The sequence below is a fragment of the Trichechus manatus genome, unplaced genomic scaffold, assembly GCF_000243295.1.
Source record: "Trichechus manatus latirostris isolate Lorelei unplaced genomic scaffold, TriManLat1.0 scaffold00176, whole genome shotgun sequence".
Classification (NCBI taxonomy): domain Eukaryota; kingdom Metazoa; phylum Chordata; class Mammalia; order Sirenia; family Trichechidae; genus Trichechus; species Trichechus manatus.
The window spans coordinates 4055475-4081139 of NW_004444112.1; the positions used below are offsets into that span (position 1 = coordinate 4055475).

General features: G+C 44.0%; 1 protein-coding gene across 5 annotated transcripts; it reads right to left on the reverse strand.

The window, feature by feature from the left end:
• Window positions 1-1499: 1499 nt before the first annotated feature.
• LOC101348977 (zinc finger protein 530-like) lies at window positions 1500-24008 on the reverse strand. Of its 5 annotated transcripts, none has more exons than XM_023741266.1 (3): window positions 23642-23737; window positions 20952-21076; window positions 1500-4915 (listed from the first exon to the last, which is right to left on the reverse strand). In XM_023741266.1, the coding sequence occupies exon 3, from the start codon at window positions 4621-4623 to the stop codon at window positions 3427-3429; it is 1197 nt and encodes a 398-aa protein (XP_023597034.1). In that variant the 5' UTR covers window positions 4624-4915; window positions 20952-21076; window positions 23642-23737; the 3' UTR covers window positions 1500-3426. The 5 variants fall into 5 exon arrangements, with proteins under 5 accessions (XP_023597034.1, XP_023597033.1, XP_023597038.1 ...); XM_023741265.1 differs by lacking the exon at window positions 23642-23737 and adding an exon at window positions 23091-23616; XM_023741270.1 differs by lacking the exons at window positions 20952-21076; window positions 23642-23737 and adding an exon at window positions 23781-24008.
• Between the last annotated feature and the right edge of the window lie 1657 nt (window positions 24009-25665).

Consider the following 25665-nt stretch of genomic DNA (forward strand, 5'->3'; position numbering starts at 1 on the left):
TTCTCTCTAGGGCCCCCGCAGCGTGAAGCCGTGAAGAGCGCTGGGCATTCAGGCGGCGAGCTGTGCCCTTGACGACCACCGATGGGGCCTGGTGTTCCTGAAATAAGAGACTTCTCTGGATCGCTGACCCGATGCCCCCTACCTGGACCAAGCCGCTGTGGGGAGCACAGGCTGAGTCTGCATGGACTCGGTAGTGTCCTTCGAGGGTGTGCGACCTTGAGCAAGGCCCTCTGCCACCCTTGACTTCTATTTCCTCAGATCAAAATGGAGATATGAACAATTCCTGAGTCTGAAGGCACTGGCTGGGGCCGTGTGATGTGTCCCCAGTGCCCCCTGTTGCCTCTCCTGAGGTGGGTAACGATGGCACCACTCCTCTGCCCATGTCCACGGTAAGTTATTCAGGGTGGCTAAGATGGATTTAACAGGGAGAGTTATTGGGATGCTTTCCACGATGGTCACTGAGGGGTCACTGTGGTGAGGAGGAATGTGGGGATTACTGCTGATACCTGGGCTCAAATCCCCATCCCCTACTCATCAGACTGGAAAGCGAAACCATCTGCCAAAAACTTGTTGACTGGGACGTGGAGGTATGGTGACATTTACCTTGTGCACACTGGAGGATTAATAAAAGTCACAAAACACATTTTCTTTTTAATCCTCACAACATCCTGGTGAAGCAGGAGCTGTTAATTTTGTGGATAAGGGAAATGAAGCTAAGAAAAATGAAGTGACGTCACAAGGTCACACAATGGGCTGGATTCATACCCTGGGAGGCTGGCTCCAGACCTGGGGATCTTTAACTGCTTTAATATGGTATTTGATGCCCTCAGCAGAGCACATTCTTAGGGCACTGAGATTATTTTGTCCGTAATGCTGGACATATGACACTTTGCATTTGTCAAAACCCACAGTCAGTACAACAGTGAACCCTGATGCAAACTATGTTGTTGTTGCTGGGTGCCGTCATGTTGATTCTGACTCATAGTGACCCCATGCGACAGAGTAGAATCGCCCCAGAGGGTTTTCTTGGCTGTAATCTTTACGGGAGCAGATTGCCAGGTCTTTCTCTAGCGGAGCCACCAGATGATGAACTGCCAATCTTTTGGTTAGCAGCCTGGTGCTTAAGCTTTGTGCCACGAGGCTCCCTGATACAAACTATAGACTTAATTTTCCTCTAACCCTAAAACTACACTAAAAAAGTTATTAAAAAATGCCCATTAACCATGAGAGAAATGAAATTAAAACAATTAAACCACAGTTAATTAAAACTACACATCTGTTAAAACAGCTAAAATTAAAAATGCTGGCCACGCTGGGTACTGGCAAGAAAAGAGGGACTGGAATCCTTTCTCATACATTGGTGGGAATGCAAACGTTATCATTTTAGATCACAATTTGGCAGTTTCTTCAAAAATCCTTCCCCTACCCTATGATGTGAGCACTGCCCTCTGACATGTGAGTACGAGAAATAATACAGATCCACATAAAAAAAGTATGCCTATGTTCATAACAGATTTATTTGTAACAGCCAAAACCAGAAACAACTCAAATATCCATTAACATACGAATGAATCAACAAACTGCGGCATATACACAGAACTACTACTCAGCAATAAAAAGAATCAAGTAGTCACATAAGCAACATTGCTCAATCTCAAAAGAACTACGCAGTATGAAGGAAACCGGGATGGGGGTGGGGGGAAGAGTCAGCATCTTAAGTTTTCAGTCATATAAACGTCTAGAAAATAGAACCTAATCTACTGTCAAAACAGAGAAAGCAGGCAGTTGCCTGGAGGGCTGGGGAGAGCAAGAGAAACTCTAAGAGGGCCTGAGAAAACTTGGTGGTGATGGATGTGTTCATTTTCATGCTTATGATGGTTTCACAGGTTCATACTTACGTCAAAAATATCAATTATAACTCAATCCTTTGAAAAAAGTTCAAAATAAAAATAGGGAAAAAAATTTTTTTTCCCCTCAGAAAACTAGGTTGGGCAACTTCCCTGACTGCAGCAGGGAAGGGCAGGCCTGCAGCAGAGGCAAGAAATGCATTGAGCAAAGAAGAATGTTTCCATCTGAGGCAACAGGCATGCTGGCCAGGTCAAACACCACAAGCTGGACAACAGCACCTCCATTCTCTCCAACCTCATTTTCCAGCCGCGTCAAGTCTTGAGGCCAACAGGCCAGCAATGCGGTAAGAATCCAGAAACCCTTTAGATTACTGGCTCTGATTACCAAAGCTCTGGGGGAAACATGGATTTGGAGATCCCAAGAAATTCTGTAACACCATGCTGCACAGCCGTCATCTCTGGAACTACGTCAATGCACATGTAAAAGAGGCACATTCGCTCTCGTTTACTAGTATCCCCCACTCCCTATTAATGACACTGAGAATCGTTGTAGCAATTATCATTTGCATTTTGGACACCAGGGCATATGGCTCCTTGATAGGACCTGGGGATTCATCACATAACGGGGATGTATTTATGTGACATCCCCTAGGAACAAGGAGGCACATTTCTGCTGTCCCCAGCCAGGACACAAACTAGGACCATGGGGTCCTGCAGTCTTTTCCTAGGAGGCTTGGGCAATACACACAAGGTCCAAACTTGAGGGAGAAATACTCTCTGCCATCACACTGTCCATGATGAGAATCACAAATTTGTGGGCACAGAGAAAAGCTGTTCGTCTATTCCTAACTGGCTCTAGTCTGTTTTCAACCTACACTACAGTGAACAGAGCCCCCATTATTAAAGGTGGCTGAAACAATAAGGCCTTTATCAGTACACAAACCAGAATAATGTATGGGAAGCATTTCTTGGTTGGTGACCTGGCTGGAAAAATAAATCAGGAGCATCCCAGGAGACCAACAATGGCATGAAGAAGGTAAACCTTTTAAGGCAGCTGCTGGCAGAACCCAGACCAGGTCCTCTTGTCCAAAACCAGATCAAGTCCATGCCCTAAAAGTTCAGATTCCTCGTTTCCTCCAGGGAAGGCGAGAGAAAGCATAGCCATCTGCCATTCCTGAGGACAGTGGGTTGAATGACGCACAGTGGGGTGACCTACTAAGTGGTGGCTTTGATGGCTTCGGCCATATAAACTGGCAGTGATATAATTCTGGCAAGGACCAGGGCAGGTTAGAATGTGCAGTGCAGCTCCTCAAAGTTTCACGCACCTGGAACTCGTGGGGAATTTCCCCACTGTTGGTTTCAGATGTAGGGAGTTCAACTTCATGCCATATAAAGTCTACTGCACTGACGCTAAATGAGACAGCACATTCCCTGCAGGTCTGAGGTCTTTCTCCCGTGTGCCCTTCCTGGGGCTGAAGGCTTTCCCACATTCGCTACATGCATAAGGCCTCTTTTTGGTGTGAAATTTTTGGTGATGACATTGGAGAACTGGCTAAAGGATTTGCCGCATTCACAGCATTCATAGTGCATTTTCCAAGGAGAAGTCTCCAGCAAACTCGTCGGTAAACTCTTCAGTGAAATCTCCAGCGAACTCGCCACTGAATTCTCCAGTGTGGACTCTACGGTGCCGAGTGAGGGTGGAGTTTCGGATGAAGGATTTCCCACAATCGCTGCACTCGTAAGGCCTCTCTCCTGTGTGAACCCTCTGGTGTTCGATGAGGCTGGAGACGCGTCTATAGGCTTTCCCACACTCACCACACTCATAAGGCCTCTCTTCTGTGTGAACCCTCTGGTGTTCACTGAGGATGGAGCTTCGGCTAAAGAATTTCCCACATTCGCCACACTCGTAAGGCCTCTCTCCTGTGTGAACCTTCTGGTGTTCGATGAAGTTGGACCTCCGGCTGAAGGATCTCCCACACTCAGCACAATCGTAAGGCCTTTCTCCTGTGTGAACGCTCTGGTGTTGCATGAGGTTGGAGATTTGGCTAAAGCACTTGCCGCACTGGTCACACTCATACGGCCTTTCTCCTGTGTGAACCCTCTTGTGTAGAGTGAGCTTGGAGCTTTGTTTAAAAGACTTTCCACATATGCCACAGGTGTAACGTGCGTAACCAATTTCTCCGGTGTGACTCCTCTGGTGTTCAACAAGGTTGGAGCTTCGCGTGTAGGATTTCCCGCATTCACTGCACTCATAAGGCTTTTCTCCTGTGTGGATTCTCCAGTGTCTGATGAGTTCAGCGGTACGCTTAAAGGACTTCCCACATTCGCTGCACTCGTAAGGCCTTTCCGCACTGTGAGTTATTTGGTGTTTGACAAGGATGGAGATTTGGCCAAAGAACTGCCCACATATACCACACTCATAAGGCCTTTCTTGAGGGCCAGTTCGCTGGCCCTTACCACGTCGACACTTGCAGCTTACGGTGGGGTGCCCACACCTGTTACATCGATAAAGCCCCTCTCCAGTGCAGAAGCTCTGGGGTTGGAGAAGTGTGTGCTCGTGGCTGAAAGTGCTCCCACATTCACCCCACTCATACTGCCTGTTTCCACTGTGAAAGGCCTCCCCACGCTCAATGCCACTGTGCGGCTTCTCACTGCTGGGCGCAGCCTGGTGCGGAAGTAGCCCCGAAGAGGCCGGAAAGTCCATCCCAACCTCCTCAGAGGTGCCTGTTCCTGACACATGGAATATGCAGCTCTTCACAAACGAGGCCCTGTCCATGGTCCTCGACAGAGTTTCTCTCCACTCTACTCTTTTTTTTTTTGCTGGGGAAGGTTTGCACTAAATCAGAAGTCTGTCATGCACACCCCACCCAAGTACGGTGTCTGTCCAGGGTATGCTGCCTGATGCTGAGCCAGGTGCAAACTGTTTTTCAAAATGGGACACACGCCTCCCTCACAATGGTGTTTTCAGGACTGACAGACCTGCCCGGGGAGTTCCGACTTTTGACAGTCCTTCCAACAGAAACACGCCACTCAGAAGGTGTCTCTTCAGTGCCCGTTCCATGCCCAACCTGAAAGCAAAGAAATGGTGATGAGATATTGTTGATTTTAGTGGGAAAAACAATTCCATCACAACTGTGTCTGACACACCGAGAAACGAGTTTATGGGACTCTTTGATATGATAAGGGAAATGGCATAGGTTGAGGAAGGGACTGCTTTGCAGTACTGGCTTCTGTGACAGAGAAAAACTGCTCCCATAGGGTTTTCTAGGCTGTAATCTTTACAGGAGTAGATCACCAAGTCTTTCTCCCACAGAGTCGTTGGGTGGGTTTGAACCACCAACCTTTGGTTAGCATCCAAGTGCTTAACTACTGTGCCACCAAGCCTCCTAACTAAGCCTCTAAAATCACAATATTTATACATTATGACGTGTAACATAGGGAGGAGAGGCAGGCTAGCTCACTTCTCTGCCAACAGCCTTCAAGCAGAGCCTTGTCTGCTGGTGACATGTGCATGGGATGCGGAAAATATGCCCAGGTGCAGGAAAACTTAATTGCAAATGAGTGGTGTTCAACAACTGATAAGGGTATGTGCACACCTCGTGACAAATTACATGTGGGCCAATGTTGGGGAAAGGTATTCTACTGGCACAATGCTTAAGCATTCAACTGCTAACCAAAAGGTTGATGGTTCGAACCCACCCAACAGCTGCACTGGAGACAGACATGGAAATCTGCTCCTGTAAGGATTACAGCCTAGAAAAACCCCATGGGGCACTTCTACTCTGTCACATGGGGTCACCATGACTCAGAATCGACTCGACGGCACACAACAACGTTGGGGAACAATGAAGAGAAACAGGTGAAGTATAGAGATCAGAAAAGTAGCTGTAACAAGGGGCCAGAAGTCACACTAGAAAATGAGAAGTCAGCGTAAGTGTCACGAATGCGGAAAAACAGAGTGAGATCAGCACGATGGTGGAGTAAGAAGCCACACTCCTCTCCTACACCAAAAAAACACGCAGAAACAGTCAGAACCAACTTAGCAAGAATTCTGGAAAACAGTCAATGTAATCAAGAAACAGGCAACATATGTTAATGGTGATGGAATATTTTTGAAAAGGATAGCAATGATGATGGCACAACACGAAGAATGTAAACGATGTCACTGAATTGTACACGTGGGAGCTGTTGTGCTGGTGAAAGTTCTGGTGTGTATTATTGTTACCACAATAAATAAAAAGAAAAAAAAGCAACTTCAATATGGCAGGAGCACTTTGTGGCTTCTTTACTTGCCCATGTTCCACTCACTTCCAGGCTTGGCAGCTAACCTGGTAGCCTGTGCTTCTGCCATGGGAACCTGGAACCTGGTTCCGGAGAAGGCAGAACAGACCTCATTCACAAATTATTGTGCTTGTGTGCTCTGTCAGATAACTACCTCAAGGACTGAAGCAAAGCACTTCTCTGTTTTGTCCACTAAAAAACTCATGCCAGGCAGTAAAGCGGCACACACTGTCCGAAACACGATAAGGCAAACAATAAAAGAGTACTCACCTGGGGCAAAACAATGCACTTGAGATACAGAAACAACTGCCTAAGTCCAAAGAGGACAAGGCAGTAAGAGAGCTTATTTAGTCAATTAGGGCATTAAAAAAGTGTCCATGGGTAACACCAAATGAGGGTGAACTGTGCACAGCTTGATAAACGTAAACGATGTCACTAACGTGTACACAAAAAGAACCTTTTGGTAATTGCTATGGCATATAAAATTTTGCAGCAACCACCACCAAAAAATACGTGTGGGTGTATACGTATGTATGTAAACATATATGCATACAGCTATGTATATATGGTGTACGCTATGTACATGCATCTATGTGACTGTACACGTATATTCACGTGTATTAAAGCACAAAGGGGGCACAGTCACAGATACTTCTCAGACATAACCAAACACCTTAAGAGACTGGATTCTGGGTTTGAAGGATTAGGACCATAGTCTCGCGGGACAAGTCAGTCAACTGGCAAAAAAAAAGTTCTACGTTCTACATCCTGGAGTTTCGTGAGTACTGTCTGGGGTCTTAAAAGCTTGTGAGCAGCCATCTAAAATACAAAAATTGGTGTCTACTTGTCTAGAACAAAAGAGAAAGAAGGAAACCAGAGACTCAAAGAAGAAACTAGTATACAGGACTGATACGCTACACGAACCATGGCCTCATCTACCCCGAGACCAGAAGAATTAGATGGTGCCTGGCTACCAAGAACAACCATTCTGATCCAGGCCACAATAGATGCATCCTGATAGAAAGGGAGAAAAATGTAGAAAAGAACTTCAATTCTTAAAAAATCCAGACTTACTGGACCAACTGAGATTGGAGGACTCCCTGAGATGAGTACTGTGCTCCTTTAAAAATTCATCTGTATGAGACCAAACAGTCAACAATTACTTTGAAACAAAGGATAAGAGAGTAAGAGGGCAGGGGAAACTAGATTAACGGAACTGCAACAACCAGAATGGAAATAATGAAAATGTTCACACACTGTGAAGAATGTAGCCAATGTCACTGAACAATTTGCATAGAAACTGTTGAATAGGTACCTAAACTGTTGTGTAAACCTTCCCCGAAAACACAATAAACTATTTAAAGGAAAAAAACGTCCGCAAGTATACAGCAGAATCTAGAAAGCTACATACATGCCCAGGGCAAGATGTATGCTCAGAAAAGACCAGAGTAAACCCTAAGCTTTCACCTCGGACTGTTCTCTGGGCCAAGTGCTAAAGAACTGCCCCAGCACAGGCTTAATCTGCAAAAACCGAAAGAAGTTTTTCTTCCCCCCATTACTTTTCTTTGGTTTGCTTGGGTTTTTTTTTGTTTTCAAACTTACGTTGTGCAAGGAAAGCTGTCAAAATACAGCTGAACACAAGCTAAAGGAACAGGGACTTCAGTGACCCACATGTCAGGAAACACAGTCTTTGCAAACACAGTCAGAAAAAGTCACTACATCAATGAGTACTACAGCCTTCAACAATCAAATAAAACAAATAACCCCAGCAAACCCTGACGGAATCTGATTTAGACTTAGCACGTTATAATATTCAAATGTCCCATTTTAAACAACAACAAAAAATTACAAGGGTACAAAGAAACAGGAAGGGATGGTCCATTCAAATGAACAAAATACATGACAGAAAACGCCACTCTGGAGTCCAGACATTGAACTTACTAGATAAACACTTTAAAGCTATCTTAAAGAGCTGAAGGAAAACAAAAGAAATCAGAAGATGATGTATAAATAAAATGAGAATGTAAACGAAGAGTAAGGAGTTATAAAAAGGAACCACACAAATTCTGGAGCTTGATTGTAAAATAAACGAAATGACAAACTCACTAGAAGGGTTTATAACAGCTGATTTGAGCAGCCAAAAGAATTGGTGAACCTGAAGATAATGGAAATTGTTAAGTCTGAGGAGCAAAGAGAAATAAAGAATGAAGAACCTAAGGGACTTGTGGGACACCAACAAGTGGATGAAAATACAGGGTCCCAAAACAACAAAGGGATAGAAGGTATATTTGAAGAAATAATGGCTGAAAACTTCCCAAATTTGATTAAAGACATCAATCTCCACATCCAAGAAGCTCAAAGAATTTCAAGTAGGATAAACTCAAAGCATTCCCACCAAGACATATTCTAATCAAATTGCCCGAAGTCAAAGACAAAGAGAGAATCCTGAAGAACACTCTATCAGAAATACTGAAGAGAGTCCTTTAGGGAGAAATGAAAGGACACCAGACAGTAACTTGAAGCCATATGAAGAAATAAAGATCTGTGATAAAGGTAAAATTGCATGGGTGTCTTATTTGCTTCCCAGTGCTGCTGTAACAAAAATACCATAAACAGGTGGCTTTAAAGAACAGAAATTTATTTTATTACAGTATACGGCCGCTGAGTTGGAATCGACTCAACAGCAACTTGTTTGGTTTTTGGTTTAGGAGGCTAACAGACTGAAGTAAGGGCACTGGCTATAGGGGAAGGCTCCCTCTGTCGGCTCAGGGGGAAGATCCTTGACTCAATTTCTGTGACCCCGGCAATCCTTGCTTCCCTGGCGATCCTCACTTGTGCTTCTGTCTTCCCCAGTTTGTGCTTGGTCGTCTTTGTGTCTACACTGCTCTTTATATCACTCACAACTGATTAAGTTTAGGACGTATCCCACACTGATACGGTATCATTAACATAACAAAGAAGCCCTACTTCCAAATAGAATTTAATCTACAGATATAGAAATCAGGACTTGAACACATATTTTGGGGGGAAACAATTCAATCCACAACAAGGGGCAAAAATAAAGCCAGTATTATTATGGCTATCAATTCAAACTAGATTGTTATCAATTTAGGATGTTAAATATAATCCTTATGGTAACCACAAAGAAAATATCTTTAATATATACACAAAAAAAAGGAATCATAATGGATCATTGTAGAAGTGCCGTGGAGGCAACGTCTGACCTCGTCTAACTTCACAAGGGGGTTGGGTAATCATTTTCAGCATCAAGAATCCAAGGCTGATTGCTATGAGGCAGAGGTCAGACATACCTCCTTTCTCCAACCTTTTTTACCAATTATTACACCAGCAGTCCCTCCCATGGCACTCTATTTCTCTGCTGGATTCAATAATCTGTTGCAATGGCCACAGAGAACTCACAGACAATACTCACAATTATCGGGTTTATTAGGGAAGTAACAAGTTACAATTCAGGACCAGAAATGACTCAGGATACAGTTCTCTGGTAAGGACAGCTTCTTGGCCATGCCTGCAGGCAGGCTTCTCCCCGGGCCCTCACCATTTCAGCCCCTTGGCCTGGCCTCAGCCCTGCTCCAGCAAGTGTGACAAAGCTCTTTAGCTCTGCCAATAACTGCCCAGAGGTTACCCCATTCCAGTAGGCCTTGGCCTGAAGGTGCTCAGATTTCTCACTCTGTGGGTCAGCAAGTCTAGTTCTGCTAACACGTGCCCAGAGGCACCCTACTCCGCCAGGAAGCCTCCTGCCCAAATGCTTTCAGCTCTCTCTGTGCGTCAGCATTCTCACAATAACTGCCTTGCTCCATGGGCCAGGAAGGCCACTGCACCGTCTCACACCAAGCTCCTGGTTTTGCTACCACTGTTTCTCGTCATCTTGCACCATCTCTGGTATTACAGTGCGCTCTCTCGCTGTCTCCTAGGTCTATGAGGTTCTCAATACAGGGATCCCAAGTCCAAAGGACATGCTCCCGTCTCATCTTCTTGTAGTAGTGAAGTCCCTCCTTTCCGCCTCTGGTAAAACTGACCATTCTTTCATATTTGAAGGATAACTTCCCCCTCCCAATCATTTTACCAGTCCAAAACAGTCATTAACAACTAGTCCTTCAGTAGGGCAAGAGTCCTCAGGGTGAGATTACTCAGGTACCAGCCATTCAAGTCTGCTGCAGGTATCCATCTGATCTGATCAGGTTCTTCAAAAGTTGTCTCAGCTTCACCCTTTCTGGTGTCTGATAAAATTTAACTGAGATTATTCCCTTGCTCTGAGCTTCATGAAGTAGCAGTATAGCAAAATCTTTAAGGGACTTTAGGTTTGGCCACTGTACTCCAGTCCAGCAGTGCCTCCCCCTTAGTGTACTCTTTCATACTTACAGCTGTCTACAATCACAATTAACCCTGTTAACAATCAATATTCACAACTAAATCACACCATCGTTATCGGTGTCTTCCCCCATCCTCTCTTAACCAGACCCTTCAGGAAAAGAGAAAACTATTCAGTGGGGAGCCTCCTTTGCTTCCCTCATTTTGAGTGTAAGCACACCCATGAAAGCGTGTAAACCAGCCACTTCATGCCTTTATTTTCCCCCGTTTTAGATAATCAATTTCTAAATTGTCCATCCCTATCAAACCAGTACTCTGAGGAGATAAGCATGTGCCTTGATCTAAATAACCTTCTCTTCCAGTTGTGCATCCTTAAACCAAGTCTAGTCCAGAGCAAGCCATCAAATTCCAACAATTTACATCAGCTTACAATGTCAAACGTGTCTCTCTCTTCCCCCTTTACCTGGGGCCAGGTCATCTCATCTCCACCGAGCTGGGGTCAGCACATCCCTAGCCATCCAAGCTAGGTCAATGGGTACCAGCCACAGGCTCAGGAATCTGCACGCCTCCAAGCACTTCAGACCAGCCAGCCCCTTCTCTCTCATCCCTGGCCACCTGTGCTATGTCAACAGGTGTCAGAGGAACATGTCCAAACTCAGCCTGTTCCCCCACATCCACTCATCTCGTGGCCCCAGGTGGTCACCTCTAGCGAGCATACCAGGCTGTCTACTTGCCAGCTCCCTTTTAACTTCCAGTCCTGAAGGAGGGCTGTTCTGATGGGCAATGACTTTTCCTGCCTCAATACATCCAATAGCCAACCACTTGCTCAAAATTCAAAAAGCAAAAGTCATTTTTTTCTGCAGATCCTTCACTCAAATGCAAATTTCCTGCTCTCAGAGCAGTTCTTAGTAGCTCTGCATGTCTTTTCAAATGCAGATTTCCTAACAGGGAAAGATTTAGGGTGCTGCTCAGGTTTTCGACCTAAGCCCCCAATACTCTATATGCCAACGGCCTGTGTTTCTTTAAGGCAAACTCTAGTTCCCTTTTCAGCATATCCAATCAAGTATTGGCTGAAAATGGAATTACACACGCTGTTATCTGTAATAACTAGTATTCATTTCCATCATTCATTTCCATACATACATCATAGTGTTTTACAACACTAGGTAGGAGAAACATTCAATATCCATAATACATTCTGATAAACACATAAACCCTTTTGAAAGGCTCCAGTTTCATCTTCTCCACCCTTTGGCTATCTTCCCATTCATATGCATACAGCTTGGGCTTACGGCTCGGTGGAACTGGAAGACCCTGGCCCCCTATGAGTCATCTTGCTTAACTGGTCGGGCCTTTGCCCCAGCCACTCCAGATGCAGCTTTTCTCCCCTCAGCTGTGCCCTAACATCTCTTACTTTTCTTTCAGCCATTACAGGTAACAACAACCAACATAACCATCCAAGAATCAAGTTTCACTTCCCACACCCCTTCGTTCTCTTACCAAGTCCCATGCTTCCATGAGTCTGGAGCCATTACAATGAACTCCACTACTGATGCCAACTTTAAAAACAGCAGGGTGGTATCAGAGGTCCTCTGACTTCACAAAGGAGAATCAGCATCAATACCCCAAGTCTGATTCCTATGAGGTGAAGGTCAGACATACCTCCTCCCTCCAACTTTTTTTTTTTTAACAAATTCTGACACCAGCCATCCCTCCCACGGTACTCTCTACTTCTCCGCTGGATTTGATAATTCATTGCAATGGCCACAATGGCCACACAGAATTCACAGACAATACTCAAGAATATGGAGTTTATTAGGGGAAGTAACAGGTTACAAGTCAGAACCAGGAACAACTCAGAATACAGTTCTTCAGTCAGGACAGCTTCTCAGCTGTGCCCAGAGACAGGTCCCTCCCTGGCCCTCGGCCTCTTGGCCTTACCTCCATCCTGCTCTAGCACGTGTTACAAAACTCTTTAGCTCCAATGATGAGTGCCCAGAGGCACCCCACTCCACCAGGAAGCCTCCTGCCCAGAGGCTCTCAGCTCTCTTGCTCTGTGGGCTGGCATACCCACTGTAGCCGCCTTACTCTGTGGGCCAGAAAGCCCACTGCGCCATCTCACACCAGTCTCCTGGTTCTGCTGCCACTGTTTCTCTGCCACTGCTTCTCGCCATCTCTGGTGTTACAGCTGCCTCCTGGGTCTAGGAAATTCTCAGCACAGAGACCCCAGGTCCAAACGACACACTCCACTCCCCGCTCTTCTTCTTGGTAGTAGTGAAGTTCTTCCTTTTCGCCTCTGGGATGGCTCATTTTAAGCCTAGTAGATGGGAAACTGACCAATCCCTCCATTAGGGTTCCATACACTTATTATTTGCGTGATCCCACCACCTCAAGGGTACCATGCACCATATTTGCATTATTAGCAAGCTGTCCAATCCTTGGTGGGCCACGAGTACCTTACTTATATAGACTCACTGAATCATTTGGTGGGAGTTAAAAGACTGTGGCAAGAAAGGCCATGTAAAAGTGATCCACTGCACATCATTCATTAAATAAATAAGTAAACAAACATACACAAAAGAAGGTAGTATTGGAGGAAATAACTGACGGCCAAAACAGGCATAAGACAAAACAAAGAAAATACTAAAATGGCAGAAATAAAATCTCCTTTATCAGTATTTACTTTAAATATAAATGGATTAAACTCTCCAATCAAAAAATAGAAGTTCTCAGAATGGATAAAAAAAAGCATGAATCAACTATATACTTTCTTCAGAGACTCACTTAAGTGCCAAAAACACAAATAAGCTGAAAGAGAAAGGATAGAAAAAAATACTTTATGCAAACAGTAAGCAAATGCAAGCTGATGTGGCTACACTAATCATTATGGATTATTTTGTGTGTCCCATACCCCCAAATATGTGTTGGGATTCTAACTCCTACACCTGTGGATGTAATCCTGTTTGGAAATAGGGTCTTCTTTGTTGTCTTAGTTATCTAACGCTGCTACAACAGAAATACCACAAGTGGATGGCTTTAACAAATTTATTCTTTCGCAGTCTAGTAGGCTGGAAGTCCGAATTCTGAGTGCCAGCTCCAGCAGAAGGCTTTCTCTCTGTGTCGGCTCTGAAGGAAAGTCCTTGTCATCAATCTTTCCCTGGTCTAGGACCTTCTCAGACGCAGGGACCCCAGGTCCAAAGGATGCACTATGCTCCCAGTGCTTCTTTCTTCTTGGTGGTATGAGGTCCCCTCATCTCTCTGCTCGCTTTTCTATATCTCAGAAGAGACTGACTTAAAATATAACCTAATCTTGTAGATTGAGTCCTGCCTCATTAACATAAATGCCGCCAATCCCACCTCATTAACATCACAGAGGTAGGATTTACCACACACAGAAAATCACATCAGATGACAAAATGGTGGACAATCACACAATATTGGGAATCATGAACTAGCCAAGTTGACACACGTTTTTGGATAACACAATTCAATCCATAACACTTGTTATGTTAATTAGATCACCCCCAAGTAGGATGGCCTCTAAAGCTAATCACTTCTGAATTCTAAAAAATCCACAACCATCAAGTCAATTCAGACTCATAGGACCCTACAGGACAGATTACAACTGCCCCATAGGGTTTCCAAAGCTGTAACCTTTATGCAAGCAGACTGCCACATCTTTCTCCCATGGAATAACTGGTGGATTCAAACTGTCGACCTTTCAGTTAGCAGCCAAGTGAGCACTTAAACACCGCACTGCGCCCCCAGGGCTCCTTCAGTTCTAAAAGAAAGCAGTTATAAAAAGACACAGAAACACACACAGGGGAAAACAGATGCCATGTAAGGATTACCAAGGAACCAGGGAACAACTGGGGCTACTGACAAGAAAGGAATCAATACAGTCAAGACCCTGATTTGAACTTCTAGCCAAATATGTGAGAAAATAAATTTCTGTTTTTTAAAGCCATCCATGTGTTGTATTTGTGTTACAGCAGCACTAGGTAAAACAACTGTAAGAGATAAATAGAGACACCATATATAGATAAGAATCAATCAAGAAGATACAACACCCTTCCATAGTAAAAACACGCAGCAAACTAGGAACAGAAGGGAAGTTCCTCAACACGATAGACAGGATTTATGAAAAACCAACAGCTAACAACATACTCGATGAAAGACCGAAAAACTTTCCAAGATCAGGAACAGGGCAAGCATGTTTGCTTTTGCCACATCTATTCACTACGGGGGAGCTCTGGTGGCGTAGTTGTTAACAGCTTGGCTGCTAACCAAAAGACTGGCAGTTGAATCCAACAACCACGCCTTAGAAACTGTATGGGGCAGTTCTACTCTGTCCTATAAGGTCGCTATCAGTCAGAATCAACTCAACAATAACAGGTTTGGTTTGGTTTAATTCAATATGGTACATCTGTGGAAAGAGACGATGGAAAAGCTCAGTATCATCAGTCAAAACAAGGCTAGGGGCCAACTATGGAACAGACCATCAATTGCTCATATGCAAGTTCAGGTTGAATCTGAAGAAAATCAGAACAAGTCCACGAGAACCAAAGTATGACCTTGAGTATATTCCACCTGAATTCAGAGACCATCTCAAGAATACATTTCATGCACTGAACACTAATGACTGAAGACCAGACAAATTGTGGAATGACATCAAGGACATCATACATGAAAAAAGCAAGAGACCATTAAAAAGACAGGAAAGAACAAAAAGACCAAAACAGATGTCAGAAGAGACGCTGAAACTTGGTCGTGAACATCCGAAACTTGCTCTTGAACGTCAAGGAGTTAAAGTGAAAAGAAGAAATGATAAAGTAAAAGAGCTAAACAGAAGATTTCAAAGGGCGGTTCGAGAAAACAAAGTATTATAAAGACATGTGCAAAGACCTGGAGTTAGAGAACCAACAGGGAAGAACAGGCTCAACATTTCTCAAGCTGAAAGAACTGAAGAAAAAATTCAAGCCTTGAGTTGCAACAGTGAAGGATTCTACGGACAAAATACTGAACGACGCAGGAAACATCAAAGGAAGATGTAAGGAATACACAGAGTCACTGTACCAAAAAGAATTGGTCGACATTCAATCATTTCAGGAGGTACCATATGATCAAGAACCAATGGTACTGAAGGAAGGAGTCCAAGCTGCACTGAAGACCCTGGTGAAAAACAAGGCTCCAGGAATTGATGGAATACCGACTGAGATGTTTATACAAACATATTCAGCGCTGGAAGTGCTCACTCATCTATGCCAACGAATCTGGAAGAGAGCTACCTGGCCAACCAACTGAAGAGATCCATATTTATGTCTATTCCAAACAAAGGTGATCTAAATGAATGCAGAAATTGTCGAATAATATCATTAGTATCACATGCAAGTAAAATTTCGCTGAAGATCATTCAAAAGATGTTCCAGTAGTACATCAATGGAGAACTGCCAGAGATTCAAGCTGGACTCAGGAGAGGGCATGGAACGAGCGATATCACTGCTGATGTCAGATGGATCCTGGCTAAAAGCAGAGAATAACAGAAAGATGTTTACCTGGGTTTTACTGACTATGCAAAGGCATTCAACTGTGTGGATCATAAAAATTATGGATAACACTGCAAAGAATGGGAATTCCAGAACACTTAATTGTGCATATGAGGAACCTGTACATTGATCAAGACGCAGTCGTTCAAACAGAACAAGGGGATACTGAGTGGTTTAATATCATGAAAGGTGTGTGTCATGGTTGTATCCTTTCATCACACTTTTCAGTCTGTACACTGAGAAAATAATCTGAGAAGCTAAACTATAAGAAGAAGAAGGGGGCCTCAGCATTGGAGGAAGATTCATTAACAACCTGTGTTACGCTGATGATACAACCTTGCTTGCTGAAAGTGAAGAGGACTTAAAGCACTTACTGAAGAAGATCAAAGACCACAGCCTTCAGTATGGATTACACCTCAACATAAAAAAAAAAAAAAAGTTCTGACAACTTCACCAGTAAACAACATTACGATAAACAGAGAAAGGTTGAAAGTTGTCAAGGATTTCATTTCACTTGGATCCACAATCAACGCCCATGCAACCAGCAGTCAAAAAATCAAACGACATATTACATTGGGCAAATCTGCTGTAAAAGACCTCTTTAAAGTGGTCAAAAGCAAAGATGTCACTTTAAGGACTAAGGTGTGCCTGATCCAAGCTATGGTGTTTTCAATCGCCTCAAATGCATGTGAAAGCTGAACAATGAATAAAGACTAAAGAGGAATTGTTGCCTTTGAATTATGGTGTTGGCGAAAAATATTAAATATACTGTGGACTGCCAAAAGAGTGAACAAATCCGTCTTAGAAGAAGTACAGCCAGAATGCTCCTTAGAAGCAAGGATGGCTTTGGACATGTTATCAGGAGGGATCAGTCCCTGGAAAAGGAAATCATACTTGGCAAAGAAGAGAGAGAAAAAGAGGAAGACCTTCAAAGAGATGGACTGACATGGTGGCTGCAACAATGGGCTCAAGCATAACAAGGATTGTGAGGATGGCGCAGGACTGTGTAGTGTTTCCTTCTGATCTACATAAGGTTGCTATGAGTCAGAAACAACTCAGTGGCACCTAACAACAACAATTCAATATGGTTCTAAAGTTTTAACCAATAATTAGGCAGTAAAAAGAAACTTTGAAAGAAAGAAATAAAACAATCTCTATTCAGATAAAATGACCCAATATATATAAAATCCCAAAGAATCCGTAAGAAATCTAGAAGAGCTAATGAATTTTGCAAATTCTCAGGGCACAAAATCAAAACAAAAATCAGTTCTGTTTCTATATACCACTAGTGAAGAATCCGAAAAGGAAGTTAAGAAAGCAATTCCATTTAACAATAGCATCTAAAAGAATAAAATACCTAGGAATAAATTTAACCAAGAAGGTAAAATACTTGTACTGACACAAATTAAAGAACTATGTAAATGGAAAGATATCCCATGCTCATGGATTAGGAGACTTAATCTTATTAAGACGTCAACAGTATCCAAATGATCTACAATTTAATGCATATCCTGTGAAAACTGCAACAGCTTTTTTGGGCAGAAATGGAAAAGCTGATACTCAAAAGTTATATGGAATTGCAACGGACCCTGAAGAGCCAAAACACTCTTGAAAAAGATCCTACAAAGCTACCGTAATGAAAACAGTGTGGCACTGGCATAAGGACAGACCTATGCCATAAGGACAGACAATGGAATAAAATTGAGGGTCCAGAAATAAACCTATACATCTATGGCCAATTGTTTTTCCACAAAAGTGCCAAGTTCATTCAATGGGAAAAAATACAAATACTGCTGGGACAACTGGATTTCCACACGCAGAAGAATGAAGCTGGACCCTTGCTTCATACCGTATATGAAAATTAACTCAAAATGACCTAAAAATAAGAGATAAAATTATAAAACTCTTAGAAAACATAGGGATAAATCTTCAGAACACAGTATTTGGCAAAGTATTCTTAGATAGGACACCAAAAGCATGAGAGGCAAAAGAAAAAATAGACAAATTGGACTTCATAAAAATTTAAAACTTTTGTGCATCGAGAGACACTATTAAGGAGCAAATAAATGGGAGAAATATTTGAAAATCATATATCTTACATGAGTTGAGTATCCAGAGGATATAAAGAATTCTTACAATTCAACAAAAAGACAAACAACCCAATCAAAAATATGAACAAAAGACTCGAAGATACATTTCTCTAAAAATATAAAATTAGACAAAAAGCAAAAAAAGTTATTAATTATTAGGAAAATGAAAATCAAACGACAATGAGATATCACTTCATACTCACTAGGATGGCTATATTTCCTTGGATGGTGCCGTTAAGTGTTCGAGCACTAGCCAAAAGACTGGCAGTATGAACTCACCCAGAGATGCCTTGAAGACAGGCCTGGTGATCTGCTTCTGAAAGGTCACAGCCTTGAAAATCCTATGGAGCAGTTCTATTCTGCACACATGGGGTCACCATGAATCGGGACGGACTCAACAACTAACAACAAAGGGATGGCTATTATCAAAACATAACCCAAAAACCAAACCTGTTGCCATCAAGTCAATTCTGACTCATAGCGACCCTACAGGACAGAGTAGAACTGCCCCACAGAGTTTCCAAGGAGTGCCTGGTAGATTCGAATTGCTGACCTTTTTGGTTATTACCAAGGAAATGTAAAATAACAATTGTTGGGCAGGATGTGGAGAAATACGAACGCTTGTGCATTGCTGGTGTGAATGTAAAATGGCACAGTCATTTGGAAAACAGTTTGGGGGTCTCTAAAAAAGTTAAACACAAAATTACTCTGTGATCCAGAACTTCTAGATACATACCCAGAAGACTTGAAGGCAGAGACTCAAACAGGTACTTGTACACTAAAGTTCACAGCAAAGTTATTCATAATGGACCAAAGGTGGAAATAACCCAAGTGTCCATCAACAGATGAATTGATAAAGTGTGGTCTATACATACAATGGAATATTATGCACCTAGAAAAAGAACGAAGTTCTGATATATGCCACAACATGGATGAATCTTAAAAACAACATGCTAAGTCAGACACGAAAAGACACATATTATATGATCCCACTTACATGAAATACCTAGAACATAAATTCAGAGACAGAAGATAGATTAAAGGATATTAGGGGCTAGAGAGAATGGGAATTTACTGCATTATGAGTACAGTCTCTGTTCGGGGTGATGAAAATTTTTGGAAATAGCAGTGAAACTAGTGCAACATTGTGAATGTAATTGCTGTCACTGAATTGTATAATTAAAAAATAAAGTGGCAAATCTTATGTTATAGAGGCAGTCCCTTGGTTACAAATGTCCAACTTAAACAGACTATTCATACTTAAGAATGAATTGCCATAAAGTCTATTACGTTAAAAATTTGAGTTAAATACGATGGTTCATAATAATGAACGCATACACTACGCTCATGAAAACACTGGGTGATTTAGAAGTGTTTAGTGTTTTATATGCATAAAAAGGTAAAATATATACTATATACTCATACAAACATTTGACTGACACTAAATAAGAACCTATGTACCTGTTCTGACTTACCTACAAATTTGACTTGAAGACAGACAGGACTGGATCTCGTTTATAATCTAGGGACAGCCTACATATGTATATCTATGTATATTTAACCACAATTAAAAAAAGAGTGTATGGTCTCACTTACATGAAATAAGCAAATACATAGAAACTAAAAATTATTAGTGGTTACCAAGGGTAGGAGCGGGACGGAAAGGGGGAGATTTTGTTTGGGGGCATTGAGTTTATGTTAATGGAGGTGGAATATTTTGGGAAAGGATACCAATAATGGTGGCACAGTATGAAAAATGTAATCAATGTCAATGAATTGTAATTCAGGAAGTTGTGTTAGCAAATGTTTTGGTGTGTTTTGTTAGCAAATGTTTTGGTGTGTTTATTTTCACAGAAAAAAAAAAAAAAAAATCTTTGAAATCTGGAAAAAAAAATAGGGACAAAAGGTAGAAATGCGGTATGCCCAGTGACATTTGCACCAAAACACTAGTGGACAAGGACGGATTCCTGGTATGATTTGAACACAGTTCTTAACGTCATGCCCTCCCCTAGTTGCCACTCAGCAGGGCCAGTACTCCACTGACACCAACTTGGCATGGCTGCAGCCATGTCCATCTGTAAGCAAATAGGGCTCCCCCTCCACAGGAGCTGAGCAACTACATGTGACCAGCATGATACAAGTCCTAAAGGAAAGACTTGACAAAGGAGTGGCCAGCACTGACCCAAAGCACAACAAACCACCAGAAAGAAAATAGTACCAAAAAAAGAAAAAAAACCTCAACAGAGGGTATTGCAAGAAGAGTCCTCCGTCCACGTAAGTGGAGTCCATTGTCCATGCCTGCAACTCCTGGCACAGGTAAGCAGGAGAAGATGTCAACTACATGTGGTTAGCTGCGGACTCATGGCGACCCCATATGAGAGAGTAGAACTGCCCTATAGGGTTTTCTTGGCTGTAATCTTTAAGGAAGCAGACTGCCAGGCCTGTCTTCTGAGGCGCGCTGGGTGGGTTCAAATTGCCAACCTTTTGGCTAGCAGTTGAGAGCTTAACCATTTGCACCACTGAAGGCCTTCAACTAGAGGGGGGTAGTACTGGGGCAGAGAGATACTTTTGTCTGGACACAGTCGCCTTGCCCGAAAAGGGCAAGTAAGCCAGACTGACAGCAGGACTCCTGACTCCCAAATCCTTCTCTGCAAGGATTCAGGGCAGCAGGTGGTAGGGCTGCTCTGGAATGCATTGCTGGGGCACTGTACACAGCTCAGCCCTGGTGCCCACAGCACATACGCTAGGGAAGTGGGGAAAGCTGCAGTGCCCGTGGTTTAGCTGTGGGACAACAGAGTTGCCTCTGAGGAAAAGAGAAAGGCCTGCTCAAGACACTGTGGGTGTGAAGATCTTACCCAATGATGCTACGATCGCAAAGTTCTCCAGCATCACACAGCAGAACAGCAGCCTCTGCACCTCATCTAGGAGCCCCCACTCCTCCTGGGAAGTCAATGGCCAGGTCCTCAAAGGTCACACAGCCCTGCCAGGATGGGGACAACAGTTTATTCCATGATTAGCTTCCCTTGTGAGATCCCAAGTTCATGTCCCTATGATGGATTGAATTGTGTCTCCCTAAAATATGTGTTGGAATCCTAGCCCCTATTTCTCTGGATCTAATCTAATCTAATATAATGCAATCACCTTTCATAATGTAATCTAACGTGATGTAATCAAGCAATGTGGTAAGATTCTACAAGTGTAGCGTGAATGCTAAACCTAATCACTTCTGAGTTATACAATGAGCAGCACGGACACAAAGAAGTACAAACACAGGAGGAAGACAGATGGTATCAGAGGGCAAGGGAGTCAGATGTATCTACAAGCCCAGAAACTCCAAGGATTGCTGGCTACTAGAAACTGAGACAAAGACCACCTTCTAGAACCACCCCTTGAACTCGGACTTCTAGCCTCCTGAACTGTGAGAAGATAAATTTCTGTTCTTTAAAGCCACCCACCTGTAGGATTTCTATTACAGCAGCACTAGGAAACTAAGACACACTCTCATCCATCCCCTGATCACCGTCCTCCCCCACCCCCACCTCAGAGCAGATACCAGGTTCTGGTGGGACTCACATCTACTCTCTCCTCATTGTCCTGATAATCACCTTGTCAGCCTCCAGCACCAACCAGTTGGTCGATAAAAAAGGCAAAAAACCAAACCCACTGCCAACAAGACACTATCAACTCACAGCGACCATAGAGGACAGAGGAGAACTGTCCCATAATGTTTCCAAGGAGCAGCTGGTGGATTCAAACTCCCGACCTTTTGGTTAGCAGCCGTAATTCTTAACTACTGCAACACCAGCGCTCCAGGCTGGTCAACAGATGTGGGCAAAGAGACGCTATCTAAGCTCTAGGCCTGGCATGCAGAGTACACACCCTCCTGCCAGGAAATTATCTTAGAGTCCCTGAGAGTGTGCTTCCAGACACAACCAAATGCGGGCTCCAGTCCTCCCTGCTTCCTCTCCCCTACAGTCTTTTCTCCACCCTGCAGAGTGTCTGTTACATCCTGAGTCAGATGACCTCCCTCATCTTCTCCAAATCTCCCAGTCGCTCCCACCAGCTCCAGAACAGATGCCCATCTTCTCAGGCCTGACTCCTACTCCCCTGCTGTCTGCTGTCTGTCCCCAACAGAAACACAGATGATCTGTAGTTCCGTGAATATCCTCGGCTCAGCCTCACCTCTAAGCATTTGGACATGCTGATAATTGAGACTACCTTCCACACCTCACTACGTTGTTTACCAAAAACTGGAACCACTCCATATAACTGCTTGCCTGAACTCAACAATCTATTTCCAGATCTACCTTCCTAGGAACCACTGCATACAGCCTACCACCTGCTGCCCCAAACCACTGCAGAGAAGAGTTTGGTAGTTAGGAGTCTTGCTATCAGCCTAACGGATCCCACCTCGGAACCGACTGACAGCACCTAACAACAAAACTTCAGCTCACTTCTTGATAAGCCCCCTCCCTCATTCGCTGGGCCGCAATCACCCTGAAGCGTCAAATACCCTGTCTTCTTTACCGTTTTATTCTTTTAAATCGTTTCTCTCAAACATCTATCGCTTAACTACATTTTACTCATCTCAGACAGTGTCCCTCCTCTGTTCACAACCCTCCAAGGCTTCCAGCGCCCTGAAAAGGAAGGTACAACCCCTCAGCCTGCAATTCCAGGCGTGGCTCCCCACACCGTTCCCTACGGACACGAGAATGCGTGTTTCCCGGATGTTCCTGGCTCGGTCGCATCTCCAAGTCTTTGGAAACTGTGGTCCCTCAGCCTGTAACATTTTTCCGCAGGGATCTCCACCGACGCTTCCACACCTCACCACACTGGGTATTCAGAAACAGGAACCTCCACCCACGCGCGCCTGAGTCCTGGACAAAGGGACCTAGGCCGCGGTGACCTGAGCAGGCACTGCTCACTCGCGAGTTTGACATTCGGAAGGGGGTTTAATTAAGGGCGGGTGACGGTCAGAAGGAGACCGAATTTACCTGAGCCGCGTCCCTCAAAGCAGCCACGCCATCTTGGCGGGGACACCCGGAGCGCCGTCCGGAACCGGCCCCGGCGGCGAACTCGCCGCAGCCTGGAACCGCCGCCCAGACTCGGACTAGCTTCGTTGCCGTGGGGACAACGGCCTCCGCTCGCGCCTGCCAGGCCCCGTCCCTTCGGCAACGACGTCCTGGAGCTTCTGATCTCTCGGGGCGTCCAGAGAAGACTTAAAATGACTACCACGAGGAAGACGCCTTAAATCCCACCCCATACCGTTGCGCATGCACGGAAATGGCCCTATTCTGGGCTTTCATTGGCTAAGCGCTGCTGCCTGTCAGCGCACAGCCCTCTGAGCATTGTAGTTCTCACAATGTTACAGGGCGCGGCAACCGGCCTGCGACCCCGCAGGGGCGTTGGGAAATGGCGTCTCCCCCGTCCAACGGTGGGAAGGGGCTCTGCTTCTCCTTAATTAAAGGGACCGCAGGGGACCTCCCCCCGCCGCTTCCGCCAGGGGGGACCGGCAAGGTCTTATCGGGCAATTGTGGACGCTGACCTGGGTGTAGACCGGGCCTCGCAGGGCGGGGGTGACGGAAGCGCCTTCCAAAAATGTTAGACCCCACTGCCGACCGTCGGAGGAGGCCGGGGCTCCTGCTGTCGCCAGACGTTGCGCGTCCCGCGGGATCGGGACCTACCCTCTGGTGAAGAGTGGAGACGGCCTCTGGTGACTCAGGAGGTGACTCGGCCTCGGTGACTCAGGGGAATGACTGGACTTCCGGAGGGGAAGCGGGGATTCCGTCGCCCGCTGCTGGTTCTGCACCTGGCCTGGTGCGAGTGGAGGCTAAGGCGCTAGGGGTTGGGGAAGCCCCTCGGGCCTTCTCATATAGGGAGTATAGTCCCTTTGTGGAGTGGGGAGGGAACAAAGCCAAACCATTGTCCTAGAGTTCATTCTGACTCAAGGCGCTGGCGTTCGTTCGTGCGTGCGTGCGTGCGTGCGTCTGTGTGTGTAGAACTGCCCCATAGGGTTTCCAAAACTGTAATCTTTACGGAAGCAGACTGCCACATCTCTATCCTGCAGAGGGATGGTGGCTTCTAACCGCCGACCTTTCAGTTAGCAGTCAGCACTTAAACACTGCAGCCACCAAGGCTCACACATTGTTGTTAGATGCTGTCAAGTCATTTTTTACGCATAGCGGCCCCATGTGACAGTAGAACTGCTCCACAGGGTTTTCTCAGCTGTAATCTTTATGGAAGCAGATGGCCAGGTCTTTCTCCTGCAGAGCCGCTGGGTGAGTTCCAACCGCCAACCTTTGAGTCAGCAGCCAAAGGCTTAACGGTTTTGCCACCAGTGCTCCTTTTTGCTGATACACTCACTAAAAGGAAAGTTTAAAACTCAGGAATGGTTAATGGTAATGGTTGAACAACATAATAAACAAAATGAATGTCACTGAACTGTACATGTGAAGTTTGTACAAATGGCAAATGCTTTGTTACCTATGTATTTACCGACATAGTTACAGTAAAAATACTGTAACTCCACATTTTAAAAAAATTTTTTTTTGAAAACTGAAAAAAAAAAGACAACGTAAAGAGAAAGCATGCAAAGATTGAGGATAGAAAAGGAAGGATATTAAGAGCACTGTGAGTGTGTGCTCATTCCTATTTTGAAACATTCCTGACTAGTTGAGAGTGTACAGATCAAAGGAGTGAATGAACCTGCTTTCTTTTCTGCAGTATTTTTCATCTACTTAATGTGTTTAATCAGATGAAGCTATGGAATCATAACAGATATTTTGATGTATTCAATCATGAATTCAGTTACCAAAGATCATATCTCCTCTCTGCAATAATTATTTTGTGACACTGATTTGCTGAGTTACATATATTTAAATCATTTGGGTTTTGGTATGAAAGGTGCTATACATTTCTCACTATAACTACCATGTAAAATGAAGGGCCTGGGAAGGATCAGGTCCCCATACAGACCACTACACAGTTATAAACAAAAAGAATATTCTCAAAATATGTGAAGTTTTGAAAAAAAAATGCAGTTGGTATACAAAGCATAATTCTTGGGCTCTTGAATAGGACACATATTAAAGCTGATATTTTGTTGTGGAAGCCATTAAAAAATTCTAAATTTTTAGTTAATACTCATTCAAGGGGCCATCTAGGTGTGACACTCAGTGCTTAGGTAAAACCTTGAGACCATAAAATAAAAATAACACATCAAATTAAAAGCCTTAAAGAAAATGTGTAGATTCTCCATTGACTAGATGATAATAGACTGCCCATGAAAATAAGCAACTCTTTCTATGAGAAATAGTGTTGCTGTTGAGTTTATTAGAGGCAAGAAATTGCATTTATTTCAGGATGATTTATCATTCATAATATCCCACACATAACCGATTATCATTGAGTCGATTCTGACTCATAGCCACCCTGTAGGACAGAGTAGAACGGCTCCACAGAGTTTCCAAGGCTGTGATCTTTATGAAAGCAGACTGCCACATCTTTCTTCCATGGAGCAGCTGGTGGGTACAAACTGCCAACCTTTCGGTTAGCACCCTAGCCCTTAAC